This window comes from Chlamydotis macqueenii, chromosome 2, assembly GCF_036417535.1.
Source record: "Chlamydotis macqueenii isolate bChlMac1 chromosome 2, bChlMac1.mat, whole genome shotgun sequence".
NCBI lineage: Eukaryota > Metazoa > Chordata > Aves > Otidiformes > Otididae > Chlamydotis > Chlamydotis macqueenii.
Window position 1 is genome coordinate 20,143,127 of NC_141557.1, and position 22,620 is coordinate 20,165,746.

The following is a 22,620-nucleotide window of genomic DNA, read 5'->3' on the forward strand; positions in this document are numbered from 1 at the left end:
AATAAAGCTATTCCAGTTCTTTACCAGTAGCTAAGCTACTACTTCCACAGCTAGAAGGCTCTAGCACTGAGCCTAGTTGGTTGATCTGTAAGAATATTTTAAATGGTATCTTAATCCATGCTTAAAACATATTCATCATACAGCTTGTACATCAAACACTTAAATTAGAATCTTCAGCTCAATAATTTTGTCAATATGTGAGGAATTACTCACGTATAAACAACTACCAAATTTTGTGTTAAGAAAAACCTCATTTATGGTTTTAATTCACGTTAAATAACCCTAGACACCTCTGGAAGGAAACAAATTCACTTTTACTTGGATGAGAGAAAGAAAACAGAATTAATCATAATCTTGGAAAAGTTCCATAACCTTCATGCAGATGTATTTTATGAATGTACCATTAAATATTTCTTTCTCACATCCTATTTTTTTTCTTTATCCTACCTGTAAATTTAAAATATGACCACAAAAAGCACAAACAGCTAGCTACTAAAGTTGGGCTGAGCAGCTTGGGAGCTCTGAGTAAGGTTAGCATCCATGCTGGTATTACAAGTCACTGCCTTCATAGTTTTTAACATGCATTACCATGGAAATGAAACTCTTGGGAGTCTTCCATAAGTTTCCCAGCTGTAGAGAAACATTTTATGGTGTTAATAGATACCTATGTGTTTTCATTCTGACAGACCTGTTCATGGGCTTTGGTTGACTGCATCTGCTTCATAATATATTCCATCCCCTACAGGTACTGTATGCATAAGAAGATGGAAAAATGCATCACAAAATATGCTGAATTTGCATATAAACTACTGAATTAAGAAAACAATTTTAACAGTTATATGACACATAGACATAGAGTTCTGCAGATAGGTAGATTAATATGCAACTACAAGCATGAAGAGAAACAAACCTTGCAGTATCTTTTAACCACGTAGAAGCATGTCAGCAAACGAAAGAACATGCAGAGAAATCAGAGACCATAGCCACTACTACGTCACAAAATTCTTTCATTTTTCTTTATTTTCCAGGTATTTGGGGGATAGGAAAGCTATTTCCCATTGCTCCTCTAGTACTGTCCAAACACTGCATATATATGAAGTAGAAAGCACCTCTCTTCTATTGACAACTACAGCTTTTAAGCAAATGATTTTTCCAGAGCCTTTTTTTTTGCACCAGCTATGAGGATTACTGTTGGCAACCTTTGTGAGTATAAAGGGAAAATTTATCATAACCTTTCTCATAACTCTTCCCTTTTGGGGAAATAAGTTATTTTTCACCCGAGGCAATCCTCGATGCTGAATTGCCATCTTATTGTAGACTGTAAAGAAAATTAATTTCTTACAGTTTTCACAAGAGATAGTGTCTGATGACACCTTGAATATATTCCCATACCTCTCCAACTACAACTGAATTGTCTCAGGAGAGCTAAATGCATGCTCTATTCATGAAAGCTCAGCACAACTGAAGATTAAGCCTTCTTTAAATTCTTGGTGTTCAGTATTTGTCAAATTCAACGACTGCACATCCATCCCATGCATTACATATACAGATACTCCCAAACCCAGTCCAAACATCACATACCCATTTCCTCAATAGCTGCTGTCCCTTAACAGATTAAGGCTTCAAATGTGTCAGGTGAGCTGTTGCGATCAAGATAGTATGATGTAACTATGTGTGATTTTTAAAAGTGACAAATACATTATGCCCCTGAAAAGCTTTCAGATTACAAACTGGGATTCTGGACAAAGATGTACATGAAAATAGTACCAAAACAGACATGAAACAAAGATCCCTCTCAACAAAATAAGACATCACGATTCAATGATGATGCAATCACATATGTCAGCATGAAACTTTAGAGGTTTAATTCTCTTACTGTCACATTTTTTCTTTAATAGAAATTGAAAGGTACCGTGAATCTCTAGGAGACAAAGGGTATCATCAAACATGATTTAGGTTAAGAATAAGAGCCTCTGTTGAATCCAACTCCATTAAAATTTTACTTTCAAATATTGGATCCAAACCACAGATGTTATTGAACAACAAGGTTTGCCATATATTTATATCTAAGGTTATAACTGAAAAAACCCAGTAACTTCAACTAGAGAAAAAGCAGTTGGCATCCATGAATGAGCTCTGCTGCCACACAATAGTATGCTGTAGAGAAACTCTTAAGTTTCTCTGCACCTGAAGGAAGAAAGACAGACATTCATAAAGCAAATCACTGTAGATCAGCCAGCCAGATGGCAGTTACATTTTGGTAGCTTAAGTTTTAGTTGCCTTCTCCCAGTTCCGGGAGACTGTCTGTGACATGACCAATTAAAAATAAATAAGTAAATAGCCCAAGGCTCCTTATCTTCAAATCTCTGTGATTAAGTGTCATGAATTATTGCCAGCTGCAACAGAAGACAATTAGACTGCACTTAATTTTATAACTGTTATCCTTTTACATATTCTATTTATTGAAATTGCATTTTCGGACTTCCGTTGAGACAACACCACAACAAAGAAAGTCTGAAACCATCAAGGACATGGAGTTAGGCTTTACAGAGGCCTAATTTTATCACTGTAAAATGAAGGCCTGGTACCCAATTTTTAATAAAACACATTACCAAATTGCCTAAATAGTGCTAAAAATCACAGACTAGGCATACTTTTAAATTAACTTAAAGTGCTGCTGGTATTTGCCCCAAAAATTAGTGCTTAGGAAATTCATCACCAAATCCTAAGTTCAGAAAGTCATCTTTAACTCTGAATATAATAGGAGCATTTACAGACAATTATGCTTTCTAAAAGCTGCATTTGTAGAATAAAATGGAAACACTGTAAGGAGAAAGCAGGCAATTACGTATTTAAAAATAGACTACTTTTCAGAGAGAAAGCAAAGATAATAATAAAATACTTCTTGGGAAATTTAGAGGAAGGAAATGAGCCAGCAAGTAAAAGTATTTCCCTAATGAAGAAAAGCAGTTCCGGTAATTAATTTTGCAGAATAAAAAAAAGAACACTCAGAATAAGACAGCAACAAAATGGTCCTGCACAGATACAACAAAACCAGCTTCCACAAAACTATTTGCACTCTTACCCAATCTCACTTAAAGCTTGTTACTCTCTTACTGTATCTCTGCCTATCCTGCCAGCAAAATACAGCTAAAATTGACTTCCGAACTATTTCAGATTTTTGTTAGAAAACCAGTCTTAGATTTCTGAACACTATTAGTACCCACCAGCTGAAAACAGCACAAGGGGGAGAACAGAGATGATAACTCACATAGGACTTGAGCTGAACTCTGCACTGCAACTGACGGAAAGCCTCTTCAGTCAGCACGTGTTTGAGCACTGAGAAGGGGCGAGAGAGATGTACAGGTGCTGATGTACTCGGTGTTACCGGGGCAGAGGAAGCATGTGCGTATGGTGTTGCAATTGAATTTCCTTGTTTATTTACCTTCTTTAGGCAGGCACTGAATGAGACAAGGGTGAGTGGCAAGGATACACCGAGAATATTCCCAGTCTAACAGCCATTAGCAAAGGAGATGAGAGAGTGTCTATCCTGAGATGGGGTCCTAATGGGAATATTAAGGCCAGAGAAAATGGGGAGACACTTTATATCCTGCTGCCGTGCAACTGCATTTTAACACAGATTATGGTAGTTATAACATAGCAACGTTATGATGCAGTTTTACAGGATCTGATAACCACAGAATCCTGAGGAATGCTTAATTTCAACTGGCATCTCAAAATGTGAAAGCTCTAATTTCAGTAGATAAGCTACATGTGAACTACCACATGAAAGTCTTGCAGAGAATATATATATAGTGGCTGCTACTTAGGAAGCATCAATCGTTATGAGTAGTTCTCTGATGCTCAGAAGTACCAATTTAATTTCATAAGCGCTTGGCATCAAGGACAAACTCTCTGCTGTTCAATTTCTTAACAAAAGCATTTGTTCTGTACAAATCTCTATCGAGGAAACATACAATTTACAAAACTGCCTCGTTGCTTTCACAATGACAAAGCTACAATCTGTTCTTTTGGGTGTTTGTTTTTTTACTATCTGTTGTGGGAAGAATTTAGGAAATACATATATATATATATATACGGACATACCATACATATTCCACATCAACAGTCAGCAGAAACCTGAATACAGCTTGCAAACATCACTGTTGATTACACAAGCCTTAGCAAAATCCATTTTTAACAGCTAACATCATGTCTAAAGAATGAGGGGAACCTAATCTAACAAAGGAAGAAATAATTCATCTGCATGCACTGGGATTAAGAACTTGATGTCGCGTTATATTCTCCAAGAAGAGGCTACATGAGTAGCTCTGCAGAATCCTGAAAGCCTGGTGTGTGTATGCAGGGGTCCTCAAAATCATGATTTCACTAGGGCCAGTACAGAAGTCACTTTGCCCAGAATCTCACAGATTTACATCTGGAGGTTGTTATTGTAAACAGTAAGATGTAATCAGCTGGGATGAAACAAAAGCACTTAGCTCACAGCTCTCATCCCTATGGACACAAAAGGTCTTAGAGATCTTAAACGCCCAGGTTTTTAAACCACACTTTTCTGAGTGCCTGACAGCGCCTGTAATGGAGAGTCACACATGCTGACAGACAGTCTGGCAGAGAAGGATGCCATAAACCTGTTATTAATCCAAAAAGCTGTTCAGTCTTTCCAGCTTTGTGAAAAGTCAACGTGGAGTCACTGCCTTTTTCATGATATTCAGCTGCTTTTGAAAGGAAGCTTCCCTCTTGGGGACTGCTATAAAACTGTCAGCCTATTTAGAGGTCATTACAGCGGTCTTATAAAGCCCCTTGGACTGTCTTGTCATAGGAGACAAGCTTCAAAAGAGCAAAAGTCTGCGCAATGCCTTACTTAAGAGAGGAAAAAAAAAGCCAAATCACCAAGTCACTCAAAAACCAATTACAGTAGGAAAGTATTTATTATGCAGTTTTGTTCCTGATTTGCTGGGGCAGGAGTTTGAGAAATGACATTCTCAAAATAAGCCTTTATTAACTGCTCTGTAGCATCTTCTCCACTAAAAGAAAATAATGGGAACGACTGCAATAAAGTGACCATGAAAACACCTAGCAGCAATTTGATTTTGGTGTACTTATGGAACATGTTGCAGAGTTTATTTTCTAATTTTTAAGTATGTATAAATGACTAAAGTGTTCATAAAACTGAAACTCTAAAAATGGCTGTCTGTAAACACAAAAAGCCTAAGTGCCAGGCCTAAACTGGTTATGACCACTGTCACCAGTTCCATTTTTGGGGGCTCATGACTCCAGATAATGCCATAAATAATTAATTTTTTGTCAAGTTAGCTTTTAAAAATTTAATATTATAGCCCTTTAAAGAGTCACTTTTTTTGTGAAATATAACCAATAACGTAGTTCTGAGTGTACATACTTTTACATACTTACAGCCACACTTGTGCAATTCTTTTGCTTCCACTCCTCCTCTCCCCAAGATACATCATAAGTTCAGTTTAGTATTATTCATTTTTTTTTTTTCCAAATCCAGTTATTAGAGTAACTCTAAACTCTCTGCAGCCTATTTCTTCCTCTGGTGCATATTCAGAAGCTGGGATGGGCAATTCATCCTTGTTTCCTATTCTTTGTCCCTTTATTGGAAGAGACAAGAAGAAAACAGAGCAACAAGACCCAGCAGCCCAGAGGCCTCACATGAGGAGGCAAGATGGCAAATCCAAATTGGGAGGAATAGCATTACGGATCTGGAAGATAGCAGGTGTAGTTTCTAGTTGATCGGGGCTTTATGTAGGATAGCACAGGAAGCTGCCTCCACACTCACTGGTGTGTGCAGCAATTCCTGAGCCGTTAATACCATGTCTTAGGGATCTATCAGGGCTCACAGATGAAATCATAGGGCAATCAGTTGTAAGAACACATACAACTGATATTAAGTTGATACAGGCAGGAACATGAGTTTACTAATGTGGTAGCTTTTTACCTGTAGGGATAAAGCCTAATTTGAAGCTTTTAAAGGTGTCCTATGTTCACCTCATTCATCACCAGTCTTTGCCAAAGCTAAGCTGTTCAACATACAGCCAGACAGCAACATGCTCATCACAGAGCCTGGGCATTAAAGGAGAAACTGCATCGGCATGGTCTCTCTGAAGAACAGTTGGTTTAAACAGATTTCAACCCAAACTGGTAGTCTATTTAACTAGAGTACTTTCTAGTTGAATCTTTAGTTACTAAAACATAGGGCTGTCTGAAATCCACAATCAATATGCAAAATTTCAAAACTACCATTGATGTCTTACAGGGATAAATAAGCTAGTGATGATTAAAGTGCTTAAGCTGTAGCAATTTCTACTGCTCTTTGGAAAGCTTGCTCTTCACTTTGGAAAAAGTAGGCATTTTGCTTTGTTCACATGTGGTTTGCTACATACATATGTAATAGCAGTTCAGTCACGATATTCTATAAAAGAATACTGAAAAGAATGCTATGTACAATTTTAAGAAACTGTTCTCACCAGCCACAATTCTTAAGGACTTGTCACAGAAGTGCTTCTTTACTTGATCTTACAGTCATGGTCAAAAGAAAAAAATCCTTTGAAAGGTCTCTAATGTAAGTGCGACAACTGTAGGAGACCATATTTAATTGAGATGCTTGATGAAGTACATGTTGGCTAGACAGGCGCTTCCAAGTCACTCCCTTTGCATAACATCAGGCTTCAAACAAGCTCTCTGCAGGATCTGCACTCTTGCTCTTTTCAGAAGGGATACTCTGAGCACTTTGCAATTACTCAGACAAGATCAAGATGCTAAATAATGTCCTTCCTCTGCCGTTTCTGAAAGCACTATGGCCTTCAAGTGGCCAGTTGATCCAATATTCTCAAATATTTCAAAATTATACTAACACATTATTTTCTTTTTGATAGATGTTATTTTTTTCTTGTGTGTCATTTCCAACTCTATGTTGCTCTTTAAGAGTAGAGTGATTCAAAGTGGAAAAGTTTCATAAACTTGTATTTCTGCTTTTGGCTAAACACAGTATACTAGAAGATAAAATACAAGGCACTACAGAATTACTTTTTACTTGAAGGGTATCTTTTCACAATTTCAAGAAAAAAAAAAAAAGTGATGGCAAACACTTACATATCCTCCTAACCACTGAGAAAGAGAAAAAGATGAAGATACGAGATTTTACTTGCATTCCAAATAAATCTTTTTTTTTTTTTTGTGTGTGGGGTTGGGGGGAGTGAGGAAGAAGCTCAACATTTTGACCCTGACAAGAAACAGGCCATTTTTATTTTGCTTGATACAAATTCATGTTGGTATATCTGTTAAAAAACCAAACACGCAAACAAAAAAACCCCAACAAAACAAACAAATCACAACCAGATCTTGGCCTTTTCACTTCAGACTTACATAAACAACTAGGTAGCTGACAAGGGTGGTATTCAGTTTGCAGCTTAGACACTTCAGTACAGATGTCTGCATAAGAGCTTGGTTTCTACGCTCTCATTATCAGAACCACAGACGTAGTAAATGCTGTCAATTTAGGTTTCTCAGCTCAGCTCAGTAAGCTTTCAGGTCCACTTTCGAGCAAACTGAATAGCCACCTTGACTGCACTGCCTGTAGTGGCCATGGATGAGAAACAGTTGCCTAAGCACAGGAGGAACACAGGGCCATTTGAGGCTTGCAGATATGACCCCGGACCTACAGCAGATCCCTATCCCACAGGAGGAGCAACAGACATTGAGTATAACCACAGTGCCTAAAATGATACCAGAAATCTACAGCTAGGCAATTCAATTTCACTTTAAACTTCCACCATCTATGATAGGACAGTTTACCTCACATGCAAGAACTTGCACATAATTCATCTACTTAGGTATCCAAACTCACAGTAGCTTAGTATTTTATATGAATTCATATATATTATTAGAGCAGTATACAGGTGTGTACCACCCTTAATTGAGTGTTTATGTAAGAAACTTCTGCACTGTATTTAAGAAATTACTTTGATTTCCAAGGTGGGAAGTAAAATGCCCGACATGTACCATGAAGATAATACTAATATAAGGAAATCAACATTTATACACTGTTAATGACTATAATAGCATCAAATGTTCTACTTCCAGTTTTACTGAAAAAAAAAACCCAAAACTTAAATCCTTTTCTCACTTACATTAATATAACTGTAGTCTAGCTGTATAGCACACTGATTACTTTTCCGACAGAACGAAAATTCTCAGAAGTTGCTATTTCATTCAACTATATAGTCATAAATTGTACAACTGTAAGAATTAGGATTTTGTTTTCTAAACGAACAGGGACATCTCGGGCACTTGCTTATAACTATGGAAGGAAGATATCACAAACATCCTCACCAAACTTGCTATAAACTACTGTACCAGCCAGTCAGTTCTATCTCCCAAACGACAATCCACCAGGCTGCTGACGTGTGGAAGCCACATTGCTGGCCCACTCCTGGATATGGCTAAACTCAGTGGTGGCACTTTTGAGCCAGATTATGCCTGTTCTTAGCACTGGAAGGCACTTTTCCTCTCATACACCAGGAAAGAGGCATCCACACTTTGCCTGAGGCAGGAAGAACCTGACAAAGTTATTTATTTTGCTAGCAGTACTGGAGTAAAAGGGGAATACTTTCAAGAGATCATGGCATTTTATCCCTCACAGCATTTTACTGCTCCACCTGTATATCAGACAGATAGGAAAGGGGAGAAATGTAGATGGAAATCCTACTGCTTTTGTTGCTAAGGCTACAAAAATAATACTTTAAGAGAACGATGCTTTAATTTACTTAAAAATTTTAATAGGAACTCTTGAAAAGTCATGCAGCTTGATACAAATCCATGAAGTTTACCTCCAGTAACCCTGTCACATCTCTTTACTTCTGTTAAATGTTGTACCGCTAAAAAGTCTGGTGAATATGTCAAAGTTTGCAGTTCTTTTTAGTTTTTTTTTTTTCCCCTGATATTCACATTGCAATTTGTTGCAGACCCTCCAAAAATCTCCGTTGCCAATTATGTGTTCTAAAAATAAATTTACTGTTTTCTTACTGACAGTCTGTGAAAAGCTGGACATGAATGCATACCAGTGTTACAGAAGAAATAAACCAAAAAAAAAACCCTGTTATTTTCATTACTGACTAATTTCTATTCTGTGTATGAAATACTACAGCTACTAAAAGTATTTAATCAGCATTTTCTTCGGCAGTTGATAGCATTTAGCTGGCATTTCTAGAAGGACAAAGGCACATTTTATAAATGGAACTTTCTTAACTCTGATCCCCCTCTTGATAGGAATTTTGAGCTTTGGCTCCATTTATTATTCTGTTTGAAAAGTCTGTATAACACACAATCACACTGAAGACAGGCCACTGACTTCCCGATAGATGCTGAAAGCTTTCAAGTTATAATTACTAAATTTATACACAGTCAAAGGAAGTGTCTAACCAAATCTGAAAATGATGTACCCATCAGCTTATGTGCCAAGTTGTAACTGGTTTGGGATAACAGATAATTGACTCTCCCATATTACAAAAACATGAAAGATTTTCAGAGTGGCACAGAGTAATCCATCAATGTCAGCAGGATTCCTATAGCTTTGAAAATCTATCCCCAAGGATTGTTGTTATCCAAACTGGAATTATGTGGCTTAGTGTAACAACTTTTTACTCACCTACCCAAATTACCCTGCACTAACAACTCAGTAATGTATTCACACTCACTCCCTGCTCCAAACCAGCTATGCATAATTTGCTGCGTGCTGTTAAATTAGTTAGGGCTGTTTGTTTTGCATGAGTTTAAATGAGCATCGTCCTCTGCTTTTTGCATGACTGGATAGATACAAGTCTCCCTCATGAGAACACTCCAGGACGAATATGGTGAAGAGGATCAGAAAGAAAGTGGCTGGAAGGACCTTCGTAGTCTTCAGGGCCACAGTAATATTGAACTTTCACCAGCTGAATCTATTTTCAGACAACTGCTGCAAGCAAAGGCTGAGGCATGTATGACTGAAATAATTCAGAAAGAAAGTACAAGGTCTGTTGTTCATACCGCTTGCAGCTCTCTTCAGTCATAAGTTCAGAGATTCTGGAATAACTGTAATGTGCTTTAGGAACTCAGAGATGAAGAGGGATATGGAAATGTAAAGTATTGTCATCAAGAAAATTCAAAGGCGGATTCCATTAAATTCTGAATCCTCTGCCTCCCTCCTTGCTATATCCTTGCTATTATCCTCAGCATGTTAAATTAAATGCCTTTTGTGCCAACATAGCTAAGCATGTTGAAGTTAACTCAGGACTGCCATGGAGAACTGTGAATTCTCTTACTCAGGAGTGGGAAAACTTTTTTATGTTCCCTCACCACGTTTAAAAGACATTGAGATTGAATCTCAACACCAGTCTCTGCCTTTTGCTTTTTCAGTTATGTCCGAGTTATTAGTTGAACCATCATCCCTTCAGTTTAGATTGAGAATAATGGAAATGTTGACAGGTTCATTGCTACAACACTTCTTGCAGAGCTGGTAATGAATTCAGTCCAGCTGAAGACTGTAGCAAGACCGAGTGCAAATGTCAAGATTACCTTGATTTAAGTAAGCAATTAATAAATTCAATACAAAAAGATATATGAGGCTTTTGTCTAGCTTACCATTTGGCAACTGAAAGCCTGAAAGAAAACAAGACAGTGATATATTGGTCTGCTGGCCAGCCAGAAAGTGTGACATCACTGGTGGGAAACTCAGCCGGACAAGTGTAAAACAAGCGAGCAAGTTAACAATTGTCCAAGATTCTAATTCTATTTGCAGGTGACATACTGTTTGGTGTGTTTTAGTAAGAGTAAAGGACTAGGATGTTTTATGTGTGACCTGTGCTGCTTCCAGATCAATTAACTTTCTGGCTTTTCTTTATAGCTATTAAAAATAACCAGTTAAATACTGAGTTTAGCAATAATTTACAGAAATTTTAATTTTACTTTGGATGTCACCTGAAGCAGATTGTTTTCGGAGAAAGTTCAAATACTTTCTCTAAAATCACATGAAGAAGTAAGGAACATTTTTTTACCTTGATTCACTTTGAATAAAGGAGACTTGATTTTCCTGAAAATAAATCACATTCCTCATCTCTTGCTTGCAGTCCAGAAAGCCAGTTGCATCCTGAGCTGCATCAAAAGAAGTGTGGTCAGCAGATCGAGGGAGGTGATTCTGCCCCTCTATTCCGCTCTTGTGAGACCCCACCTGGAGTATCGCATCCAGCTCTGGCGCCTCCAACATAAGAAGGACATGGACATAAGAAGGAGATCCAGAGGAAGCCCATGAGCCAGCAATGCGCCCTTGCGGCCCAGAAGGCCAACCACATCCTGGGCTGCATCAAGAGAAGCGTGGCCAGCAGGTTGAGGGAGGTGATTCTCCCCCTCTACTCTGCCCTGGTGAGACCCCACCTGGAGTACTGTGTCCAGTTCTGGAGCCCCCAACATAAGGACATGGACCAGTTGGAGAAGGTCCAGAGGAGGGCCACGAAGATGATAAAAGGCTGAGAGAGTTGGGGCTGTTCAGCCTGGAGAAGAGGAGGCTCCGGGGAGACCTGATAGCGGTCTTCCAGTACCTAAAGGGGGCCTACAGGAAAGATGGGGAGAGGCTGTTCAGTAGGGCCTGTTGCAATAGGACGAGAGGTAATGGTTTTAAAATAGAGGGGGGTAGATTTAGATTGGATATTAGGAAAAAAATTTTTACAATGAGAGTGGTGGAACACTGGAACAGGTTGCCCAGAGAGGTGGTGGAAGCCCCATCCCTGGAAACGTTCAAGGCCAGGTTGGATGAGGCTCTGAGCAACCTGATCTAGTTGGGGATGTCCCTGCTCCTTGCAGGGGGGTTGGACTAGATGACCTTTGAAGGTCTCTTCCAACTCTAACCATTCTATGATTCTGTCATTTCCATCATCTCCAAAGTAACAAGGTAATTTTCTAAAATAAACTCTTGAAAAGTGTGAATAAAACCACTTTAAAATAGCAATAACAACCTTTCAGAAAAGACTGTAATAAAAGTTTTTCAGAAACACTGCAAGAAAATCCTACACAGCAAATTGAAGCTCTCTTATAACAAAAATATCACATCTGAATATTCTACTACATAAAAAAGCAAAAGATATATACACAATAATTTCAGTGCAAGTCCAGCATATCCCAAGACTGTTCCTCCAATACATCCCAAATCTCTTCTGTAAGTGTCAAGTTTCTAACTCTGAAAACAATAATATGACATTTAACTTAATTTAGTGAGTGCATACCAATAAGAGCACAGGAACAGCTGTACTCTCTTAGGCCAAACATCCTTTTAGTCCAGTCCCCAGAACTGACTGGGAACAATGCCTAGGAAGAGTAAAGGACCCAAGGCAAACAGTGGTAATTCCCCATTTTTCCTAGGTTCCAGTGATCTGCTCTTCAGGAACTCCCTTTGTGTTTAGTAATCCCTGAGAAATTTCTATTCCATTAATTTCTCTAATTTTGTAAATTTTGGCATCCACAACATTCAGTGTCAATGAGCTCCAGAGCTTTCACAGTTTAACGACATGCAGTACAGAGGAATCGTATGGGATGCTTGTTTAATCCTCCGGAACATTACGGAAATATCAGAGCCGTGAACAGCACACATCCAAACAGAGACTTCTGGGCTTATGTTACACTGGCTTAAAATCAGCAAGACAACTGTGTTTTAAATACAGTTGAACAGGAAACGGTCTAAGGCGACATAAGATAGTGTCTGAAATGGCAGAGAACCTGATGGAACCACTTCCAAGTGTAAAACCACATTTTTTAGTCACAGTATGTTTAGTCTTGGAAATGCCAGTAAGCTTCATGCATGCGAGATGACCAAAGCTTAATCAAAGACTGAGAAAAATATTTGCAAGCCTACAGGAGAAGCCCACATTTTCCCTCCCTCTCTTGAATGAATCCTTTACATATACCAAAAATCACATGGTGTAGTAATTATTAACTGTGAACAAGAAACAACTGTACTTCCTTAAAATTAAAAATAAGAATGAATGCAACTTTTTATGACAAAGATTTTGCAAGTAGACTGGGTAAAATGCAGCCATGTAATTAAATCAGTTAATTTCTTCATTTAGAAATTAAAATGATCTTAAAACAAAATTTGCCATTCCCCTTGCTTTAAACAAGGGCTCAATATTATTCGAGCCCAATAACACAGTCTATGACCTGTCCCCAAAATGAAGCCATGCTAGAAAGCAGGTATCAAAGATAAAACTGATTGTCTCTTCAGGTTTTAAGTTTTTTTTTCACATGACTTTTTGCAAATACAGACTTCAGAAGTACTGCTCTTTTGCTCTTTAAAGAATCAGCAAACTCCAGTGACAAATCTGTGTTCTGCAAAGCTTCAATCCTCCCCACTTATATATCAAATGTTTTAATTCAAATAAAAATTAAAAGCCTAAAATCTGGTTAAAGCTTTGTACTGAATATGCACTACTTTGATACTTTATCATTCACATTAAAATGTGACTAAGTGCTAAAAAATAACTCAGTCTTGATGCAGAGATCAACAGCATCTCGGATTTTACTACGCTGATGAGTACATCAAAATGTTGTCGATGGAATTCACTCTTGCATTGCTGACGATCATCAAAAGGGAATGGAAGATACAAACATTATTTAAGCAAAATATTTGAACTATAAATTCAAGAGCTAAACAAGCTGGCAACACTACACAGATAATTAAAGGCTCTAAGAGATGGCAAGTCAGAAAATAGAGTTTAGAAGTAAAATGTGTCTCTCATAGCACGGGATGAGGAAAGAAAACAGAAATACTCATTAAACTTATATGATAACAAGGATTTTTTCTTAAATGCAGAACATTCTTCTCAGTAGCCTGGAGGCACTGTGGTTTCAGAATACAGTGTTAGTAACGCTGCTCTTTATTTCTAAGTCCTTCAGATGCAACTGGAATTAAAGCACTGGAATGGAGAAAAAAAGAAAAAAAAAAGGAAAAAAGGAATGAACCGGAGGCAGGCTTTGCCAAACTGACAGCTCACTATGCAACTATGATATTGTTTAGTGTTGAGGCTTCAATTATGCATGGACAAGTTTTTCTACTTCCAATACAGTGCATTAGAGCAGTAATCACAGAACTGCCTTATCATTTGTCCAGCAGAATGAAATTTAATCTTAACCATTATTTTTTTTCCTTGCTCAGAGTTGCAGTAAAAACACAGCAGCAGGCATGCTGACACTGCTGTCAGTAGCTGAGAGTAATTGCTCTCAAATCCCAAGGGCTGTAAAACTCAGTCCCTTCTGTTGTTTTTGCCAGTCAGAATCAGACATCTTCACTTCCATGAGTGACTGAGACTGATAAGGGAAAAGCCTTCTTCTGGGCAGAAACTCTGGGAGAAAATGCAAAATTCAGCAAAAGATTTTTGCCAGAAGGAAATCCACTGGTGGTGTTCTGATAGGGGTGAGATGCTTTCTGGGTTTAAACTACAGGAATTGCTAAAATTTACATTTCAAACAGCATCTAGAGAAACTAAAGAAAGGAGAGAAAAAGAAAGAAGGGTGTCTTCAGTTAGCAACAACTCCATTTTGGTTAAAAACAATACACAGCAGGAGATATCAGTGACATCCAGAGGAATAAATAAATCACTGTACAACTAAAAAAAAAATTGTTTTGCTCTGAAATAGCCACAATTTTCTATGCTTACCAGTATCGGGAGGGGTGGAGAAAGTAAGATACAGTCAAGTTTGATTTAACTTAGCATGCTCAGCATGCTGGTTCTGGCTTTGAGAGGAATCTTTTTCTGTCACAGAGTTGTAATCATTCATTCTGTTCTAAGCCTTTATATGAAAAATTACATTTCTCTCACTCTTTTCATGCTGCAAAGCAATAAAATCTTACTGTTAGCATGACTGCACTCAGCTCAGTCCTGACTATGATTTAATCTATGATTTTTTTTGCTGGATTTCTTTTGATATTTGAAGTTTTTGAAAGACTTCTTGTCAAAGAAGTTGGTGAAAGTTGTTTTGATGTAGTATCTCTACACAGTGGCAACAAATTTGCAAGGAATTCACATGTTGCAAAGTTATTTTGTAAAAGTTTGTCATCTTCTGCTAATGTAAATGCAAGCTATATATTACAGACTACTTCATTTCAATTTCTCTGTATTTTACTTCGTAGTGTTTACAGTGTTGTACTACGCTTTGGGGGTTAAGCAGTCACAAGGATCACGGACAGAGAATGGTGAAGCAGAGGATCAAGGAAGTTCTCTAGAAATCTTCTATAAAGCCTGCAGCTGGAACTGCTTTACAGAACATCTGGGATAAAGAGAAAAGTAAGTACAGAAGGAGAATCATATCTACATGGAGCTCCATATAGCCATAATCACAAGATATCACTTGAAAAATTATGCATGTTTTAAACTATGGAAAAATTACTATGCAACATTTGTGCAATGCACAATTACATATTGATGCATTATTAAGCCTTTTCCAGTGCTCAGTGGTCATGCCTACATTAGCACGTACTGTGGCAAAACAGGAACACATTTGTGGATACATTAGTGGTGGATACTCAGGACTGAACATCCGTACTGGATCTATTTCAGGGATCAGTTCCTTTTCCGGTAAATGCAAAAGGGCAACAGGTAACAAGAACCTCTACTATACGCCTTCATTTCCTTTATGGCTACAGTGCTTGAGGGATCAACAGAAGGGTTACTCATACCATGACCATGAATCTGAGTTTATTTTAACAATATTAATATATGTAAAGTAATTTACTTAATAACACTGAGTTATTACAGAGTATACATTTCTTTTATGAGAGTATGTGAAGAAAGGTAGTATATTTATCTTATTTTTCTCTTTACTTGAAAGAAGACATACCAAGCTGAACATATTCATTAAGACATATTTTCACTCTCATTGCTTTTTCAAGGACTCGCAGTGTTTGCAGCAACAAATTTCACCCTACAGATTGCATTTTCTAGGCTCCATTTATTCTAAATAAAAGGCACTTGTGAATGTCCTGAGCACAATAAGCAAAAGCAGATTATTCAACAAACAAAAAACCAAAACCCAACCCTGACCCACAAGGCTGGAATGAAGAGTCTCAAGAAAGATGAGGGGCAGGGGAGGAAAAGATAAAAAAAGGAAAGATAGCATTGAAATTACAAGACTGTGAAATCTTAGAAATTTAAGAAACAAACACTCTAGAAAAAAGAACTGCTGATATAAGTGGCACCTCAATTTTTCATGTCCCCCCTGTTTCTAAGGTATGTCCCACAATAATCCCAGCCAATCTGGTTGCACTGCATCACTACTGTCTTTTCGGGGTTGACCTTGTAGTTAATTTGAACTGCTGACAACCTATTTCTCCACCTGTCTCAAGGCTATCTGCTTTAGGGATTTCTCTAGGACTGTAACATTTCTGCCCATCTGTACAAGATAGGATCTCACCCTTTTTATACCTGTCCCTCTTCAGAGCTTTCTCACTCTCTCTGGTTATGTTACATAGTGGGAATGAAACCTTAATAAACCACTTATGGAGTATGGCCCCAGAGACTTACATGTTCTCCCTCCTCTGTATTTGGGCTCTAAAGTACCAATTGCAGATAAAGCAAACGAGACCAACTTCCATTTTAGTCTCTAACTGGCCTATTATAATAACCCTACTAAACCAGGAGAGAAGAATATTTTGAAGATTGTCATACTGTTTTACTGTATTTATCATAAGCATTTGCTACACATTGATTTTACCCTATAATCTCCAGCTTGCTATCGGCTCTCCAGAAACACCACAAATGCTATATGTATAGAAAAACTGGCTTGCAGCAGAGATCTGTTCTTCCTGCCATTTACCTTTTGCTTGGCATCTCCAGTTTTGTGGGTTTGTGCAATTCAACTTCCAGAGAGTCCAGTTCAAGAGAACACCTTTATTCAAAAAAAGGACCTGAATACGTCCATCATTTTGCATGAGTTCTGTTCTGAATCACAGTACCAAATAAAGAAAGGAGGCAAAACAGCTGTGAAAAGAGACAGCTAGAGACAGTCTTGGAGTCTCTAGCTCCTAGACCAGAGACGGCATCTTTAAAGAGTATCTGGCCATTATAATCTTTCCTATGCGTAGGAGCAGGTCCACTCCGGCTACTGCAGAGACGTAATAAACTGATTTACAATGCACTTTCTATAGCTGTCCATGAAGGCCTGAACTTCATGTTCCACTCAAGCTGACCTTAAAACAGCCTATGGATTAGGGCTGACGTGAGACCCAGGATGGTGCTGCTGTGAAGTTACAGAACAACTCAAAGCAACTCCAATGGAGAAACATGAATGAAAAGCCTTACTACCTTAAAACACCAAGAAAAGCCAGTGGAACTAAGCTATGCTCCACACAGGTTGATTTTATTATTTTCCACATTATGACTATATAGATTTGATAACATAGGAAACATTTAGAGTTATTTTTAAACAGTGTGCAGAAATTTCTGCATACTGCCTTCCCTTTTGTCCTTGGTTGTTGTTGTTTGGTTGGGGGGGAGGGGGGGATGGGAGATGACGAGGGAGTGTAGGGTGTTTGTTTTGTTTTGTTTTTTTTTTAAGCTGGATAGAAAGTAAACTCACTATTAAAAAGAAGAGTGGAAAACAATATCAAGTGAAAATTAAAGATATGTTAATCACTGTTAGCCTTCCAGTAAAAGAAGTCTTCCATATTTGCATGGTAAGCCCAAGCAAATACTTTAAAGAGAAACAGTATCTGTGATGGAAGGATGCTGTAATTCTGTACTGTCATTAAATATGAGTGCCAGATAGTACTCATTCCTCAGATTTTCTTCAGTGAGAACTGCAACACAAACAGAAGAAGGGTTTCAAAAATCAATATGCTCTCCAGCACTACCAATAAGCTCCCAAGCTGCAGAAGACTTTGCGACATACGGATTCTTCCACTGTGAATATCTGTTGTACTCTTTACCTCCTCTACAAATCTGGGCATCGAAGTTTTTTTTTTTTTTTGTAAAATGCCTGTGTGTTGCAGTAGGGATTTACAACAGAATCCGATAATGTGTAAAACCACAACTTGGTTATCTTATTGTGCTGGGAAGACTTTAGAAAAAGAGAGGGCTGTGACAGAACACAAAACCTGAATTCAATAAACTCAGTAAGTACTGATGTACTTTTGAGGTTAAGACACTATAATGCCAATAATCTGTCAGGAAAGATGACTCCGGAAAAATACTGTTCTACATCTGTTGATTTGCAAGCATTCATTTTTTTCATGAATGTTGCCGTATTTAAGTGTTAGAGGGGGAGATCTGACCTACTTTGCTTCATAAGAGCTTGGAACTCAACTGAATGGAGACACAGCATGGGGATCTACTGGTAAGCCATGAAAAGATCAGCTACATGAACTTTCCTGTATTTGAGACATCTTCCACTTCACCTGCTAAAATAATTAGAAGGAGGACTGATTTGCATCATGTTCGAGTGAATTGCTGCAAGTATGGCCAGATGGGGATTACAGGGGGCAAAAACCAAATGATAAAATCAACATGCAATTTAAAAATACAATTTACCAACTAGTGACTTCCATTTTTTATGCAAGAGAAAACCTAATTGCTACTGTGCAAACTGGGAAGCTTAAAAAACAAACACAAAACACACTTCTCAGAAAGCGTTATTATTTTTTGACTCATGCTGTAGAGACACCACTGTCTCTACAGATAGGTTTTATATTGTTTTGCTTTTGTTATTGTGTAAGATAACAACCCAAAGTCTGAAAGCTGTTTTATTTCTCTGAGAGTGTGCTCCTCAGAACAGAAAACTAAATAGCACTGTTGCTTTGGAAGCAGAATATAAAGACTGAAAATGTTAAGCATAGTTTATTTTAAGCTGTATTTTATTGAAAAATAGGATGTAGATTTCATTAATAAAAAAACCCCAAACCTAATACTTAAAAAAAACGCTTGCTATCTGCATATAAAGACAAAATCAATTCAGCCAGTGTGTTTATATAGAACCACTATGAGAAAATAGCAGAATTCCCACAAATCATCATAGGCAGAAGTATTTTGCACCAATCAATCACAACAAAACATTACTGTTAACTTCTGCTCTCCCTACCCTACTCAAAACCAAGAGCAGTTTTAAACACAGAATTGGTGCTCATTTGAATTTGCATTATGTCTATATAAGGGCAATCTGGCAGTTGAAGTTTTTTCAACAAGCAATCAGAGGTTGAATGAAATCATAAAACAGAGGGAGAGTGTCCCAAGATGTCATTTAGATGGATTTGTTGTCCCAAGATTTAATTTAGATGGATTTGATCCATGCTATTCTTCTTTGTAAGATTACTAATCAAATACTTTTAATAACCAACCTGAAATTTGTTCAAATTTCTCATTTCTCTAGGGCTTTTTGCCCTTCACGTTTGGATATCACTCTCCATAATACCAGGAAAAATAAAAATCACAAATAGAGGTGTTTACCCAAACTTTTAAGAACTTCTCTTTTTTTTTTTTTTTTTTTACTACTACTTCATTTTCCAGTTCTCCAGCAAAGACTCCTACAACATGAGACATCCCATAACTGCTTTCCAGCAGAGAGACAGACATCCTCAAGAGACTGTCTTCAAAAGTCAGACAGGACAGGCTCCAGCCCCAGGACATGAGAAAAAGCTGGCTTCCACGTGCTGACAGGGTCACAAATACAAAGACAATGAGATTCTCTTCCCCTATCAATGCTTGAGTACACTGAAGGAAGTGTCTTCATTTTTTACTTACCCCCAGTCAAAGATAAATTGAATAAAAAAATAGACGGAATTAATTTCTACCTCAATCTGGGTGGTGTTGTCATGTCCCTCTTCAAGCAGCAGGTCTGTGAAACCCCCTGGCTCAGAGGAATCCTGCCCCATACTAGCTCTGTTGGTATCCACTGATTTGAGAGACTCTGAGTGCCTTCTCCACCTGTGGCTGCTTACATGTGAATACACTCGCACATTTTCCTCCACTCGAGGGAAGCTCTGAATAACTTCATAAAACACACCTGTTTGACAAAAAAAAAACACAAAACAAAAACAAGACAATAAGTGAGTGGAACTTTGGTTTACTAATCATAACTGAAAACCTAAGAATAGTAACCTTTTAATAAATGTTTTGAAACACTCTATAGCATAGCCAATTATATCTCTGACAAAGCTTCTACAACAGCATGAGTTTAAAAGAAGAAATAGTATATTATACTGCTACAAAATTCAAGAATTTGGACTAAGTTTTGTAGACTCCTCTAAATATCCCAAATGTTTTATCTTCCTGCTTATTTTATGACTGAGAAAAGTTTTCCCTGTAACTTTTGTATCTTTGATACTTGCCTACCCATAGGTGTCACTTTTCAAGATAACACAAATCTAAGAAAAAATAACAGTTATTCATCTAACAAAACAAAATTAGAAGAGGCAGAGAAACACTGGTAAAGACTTAGATTTTGCTAACGATTTTACGTAGAAAGAGCTTGGAAGCCATAGTGAAAGGCAGCCAAATAAACATTATGACAGGTGTGAAATTCCCATAAACATCTGTTCCAGTGCAAAAATAAAGCTGCCCCATTGTATAAGTGATAGATGCAAATGATATGTGAAGTCTGCAGACATCCGCTATGTCCTCTGCAAAGAGTCAGCAGTTCGGTAGTGTGTTTTGCATATTCCTTTTGGATTGTGTTCATACACATTCACAACTTTTTAATGCTAGTAAAAACTATCACCAAGACAAAACCGTAAACTCTTCAGTATTTTCCAATTTGCCCAGTCCAAAAGCCAATCAAAGTATTTTTTGTTAATTTATTTCAGTTAACACCATCAAGAGGAGGTAGACTAATTTTGCATAATTTGCACTAAAAATCAGGTATGCTTTTCATACAGTCTTTGGGTCTAAAAGGAGAAGTAGAGGGATGCTCTGTGCTTTCCATGTACAAGGATAAGAGGATCTTGTTCAAAAAACAGAACTGTGAGGTTCCAGATGAACTCTCAAGAGAAGTGGCAAAGTAAAAGAAAAATACTGAAAGGACAGACTGGTGAATAAATTATTTGTAGAAACATTTCCATTGCTTTGTTTGACAGAAGCCTCTGAGGAAAGGAAGGCACCACTTCCAAGGTCCTTACTAAGCATCGTATATGTTGTCTGGGTACAGAAGAGACAGAAAAATAGTAAATTACCTATCAAAGGTTTAACTAAGAAGTAAGATTTTACTGCATCATAGCAGGAACAGGTATAGGAGTCATTGATATGGGAGAAACTGCCCAACCATTGTTCTTGACAGACTGGAAAGAGTTACACTACAGAAACAGTCTCTAATACGATTTAGGCTTTATGAGATTCCATTTTTTTCTATCAAATTCCCCCAAATCTACTAAACTTACTTCCTAAGCTGTTTGATCACTCTGAGCCACACTGAAATTAATGTGAGCTGAAGGTGCTTTGTCACCTAGAGAAATCAGAATTTAACAGACATGCAAAATAAGCAATCTCGGGCTACAACTTTCCTCAGACTCCAAGTAATCAGACTTTTTATTTTTTTAATTGGTGGCTTTTTTAAACCTGTTTCCTCGCATTTCTTAAAAGCCTTAGAACACTTGTCTTCAACAAATTGCCACCGCGCTCCCTGTTTTATCAGGTAATCAGCTGCCAGATGCAGAGGGACAGCTCAGCAGATGAACTGACTTATTCCTTCAGCGTCCTTATCAAAATCCGTTCAAAGCTGCCCTCTCTGCTTCAGCTCGGAGGCACTCACTATGGTGTTATGTGGATAAGGGCATCAGAAAGCTGACAGTCACAGCAAACTTCTCAGATGCAATCGCAGATAGGCACTTTTCAGCCCGTGATGCGAAATGCCTGATGCTGGATTCGTGGAGACAACGTTTGCCCTCCTGCCCAGCTGGGTCTGCAGCACAAGACCCCCTGGCATCCACTGCACGGCACAGGAAGCATTAGACACCTACAAACGGGGGTCACTATGCAACAGTGACGTGTCTGCTGGATGCCTCTCCCTTCTTCTCAAGCACCTTCCCTGGCTGCCCTCGGTGGCTCAAAACCCACATTCAGAGAGGCAAAAAGCATATTTACCCTCATTTTGCACTCCCACTGCAGCCTACTCTTTTTATGGTCAACAATCAACATGTTGAGGCAATATTAGCAAATCGAAAATGTGAGAGAGGGGAGGGTCTTAAATCCTGTCCACCTCAGACTGAGCTTCATCTGTAAAGGAAAACAATTATACTTTGTTCTCCTGCATCCTGAATAGAAATTAATGTGGTTTTGAAGATTTAAGGTGTTGTAACATAAAGTGCTTTTAAAAATAATAATAATAATACAGGACTGGAGAGAATAAAGAGATAAGCACATTCAGGTATTTCCACTGGCTTGGAAATTCTACACATTTTTCTCCATAATTTCATTTTACAGTATAATTGCACCATGGCATCTGCAAAATGTAGCATGAGCCACTCCCCATTGTGCTGGTTTTGTGTAGTGTGGGGGCTTTACAGTGGCAGCTTCTGTGAGAAGCTGCCAGAAGTTTCCCCTTTGTCCAGGGGATCTGGACAGGTCTAGGGCAGAC

The 22,620-nt window shown here is 38.0% G+C and overlaps 1 protein-coding gene across 1 annotated transcript in view; it reads right to left on the reverse strand.

The window, feature by feature from the left end:
* Positions 1 to 22,620, reverse strand: part of PLXDC2 (plexin domain containing 2) — a 278,317-nt gene that overhangs the window by 128,104 nt on the left and 127,593 nt on the right. The window contains exon 2 of the mRNA XM_086742185.1: positions 19,844 to 20,055. Coding sequence (XP_086598311.1) covers positions 19,844 to 20,055 — 212 coding nt within the window. The remainder of the gene's footprint in view (positions 1 to 19,843; positions 20,056 to 22,620) is intronic.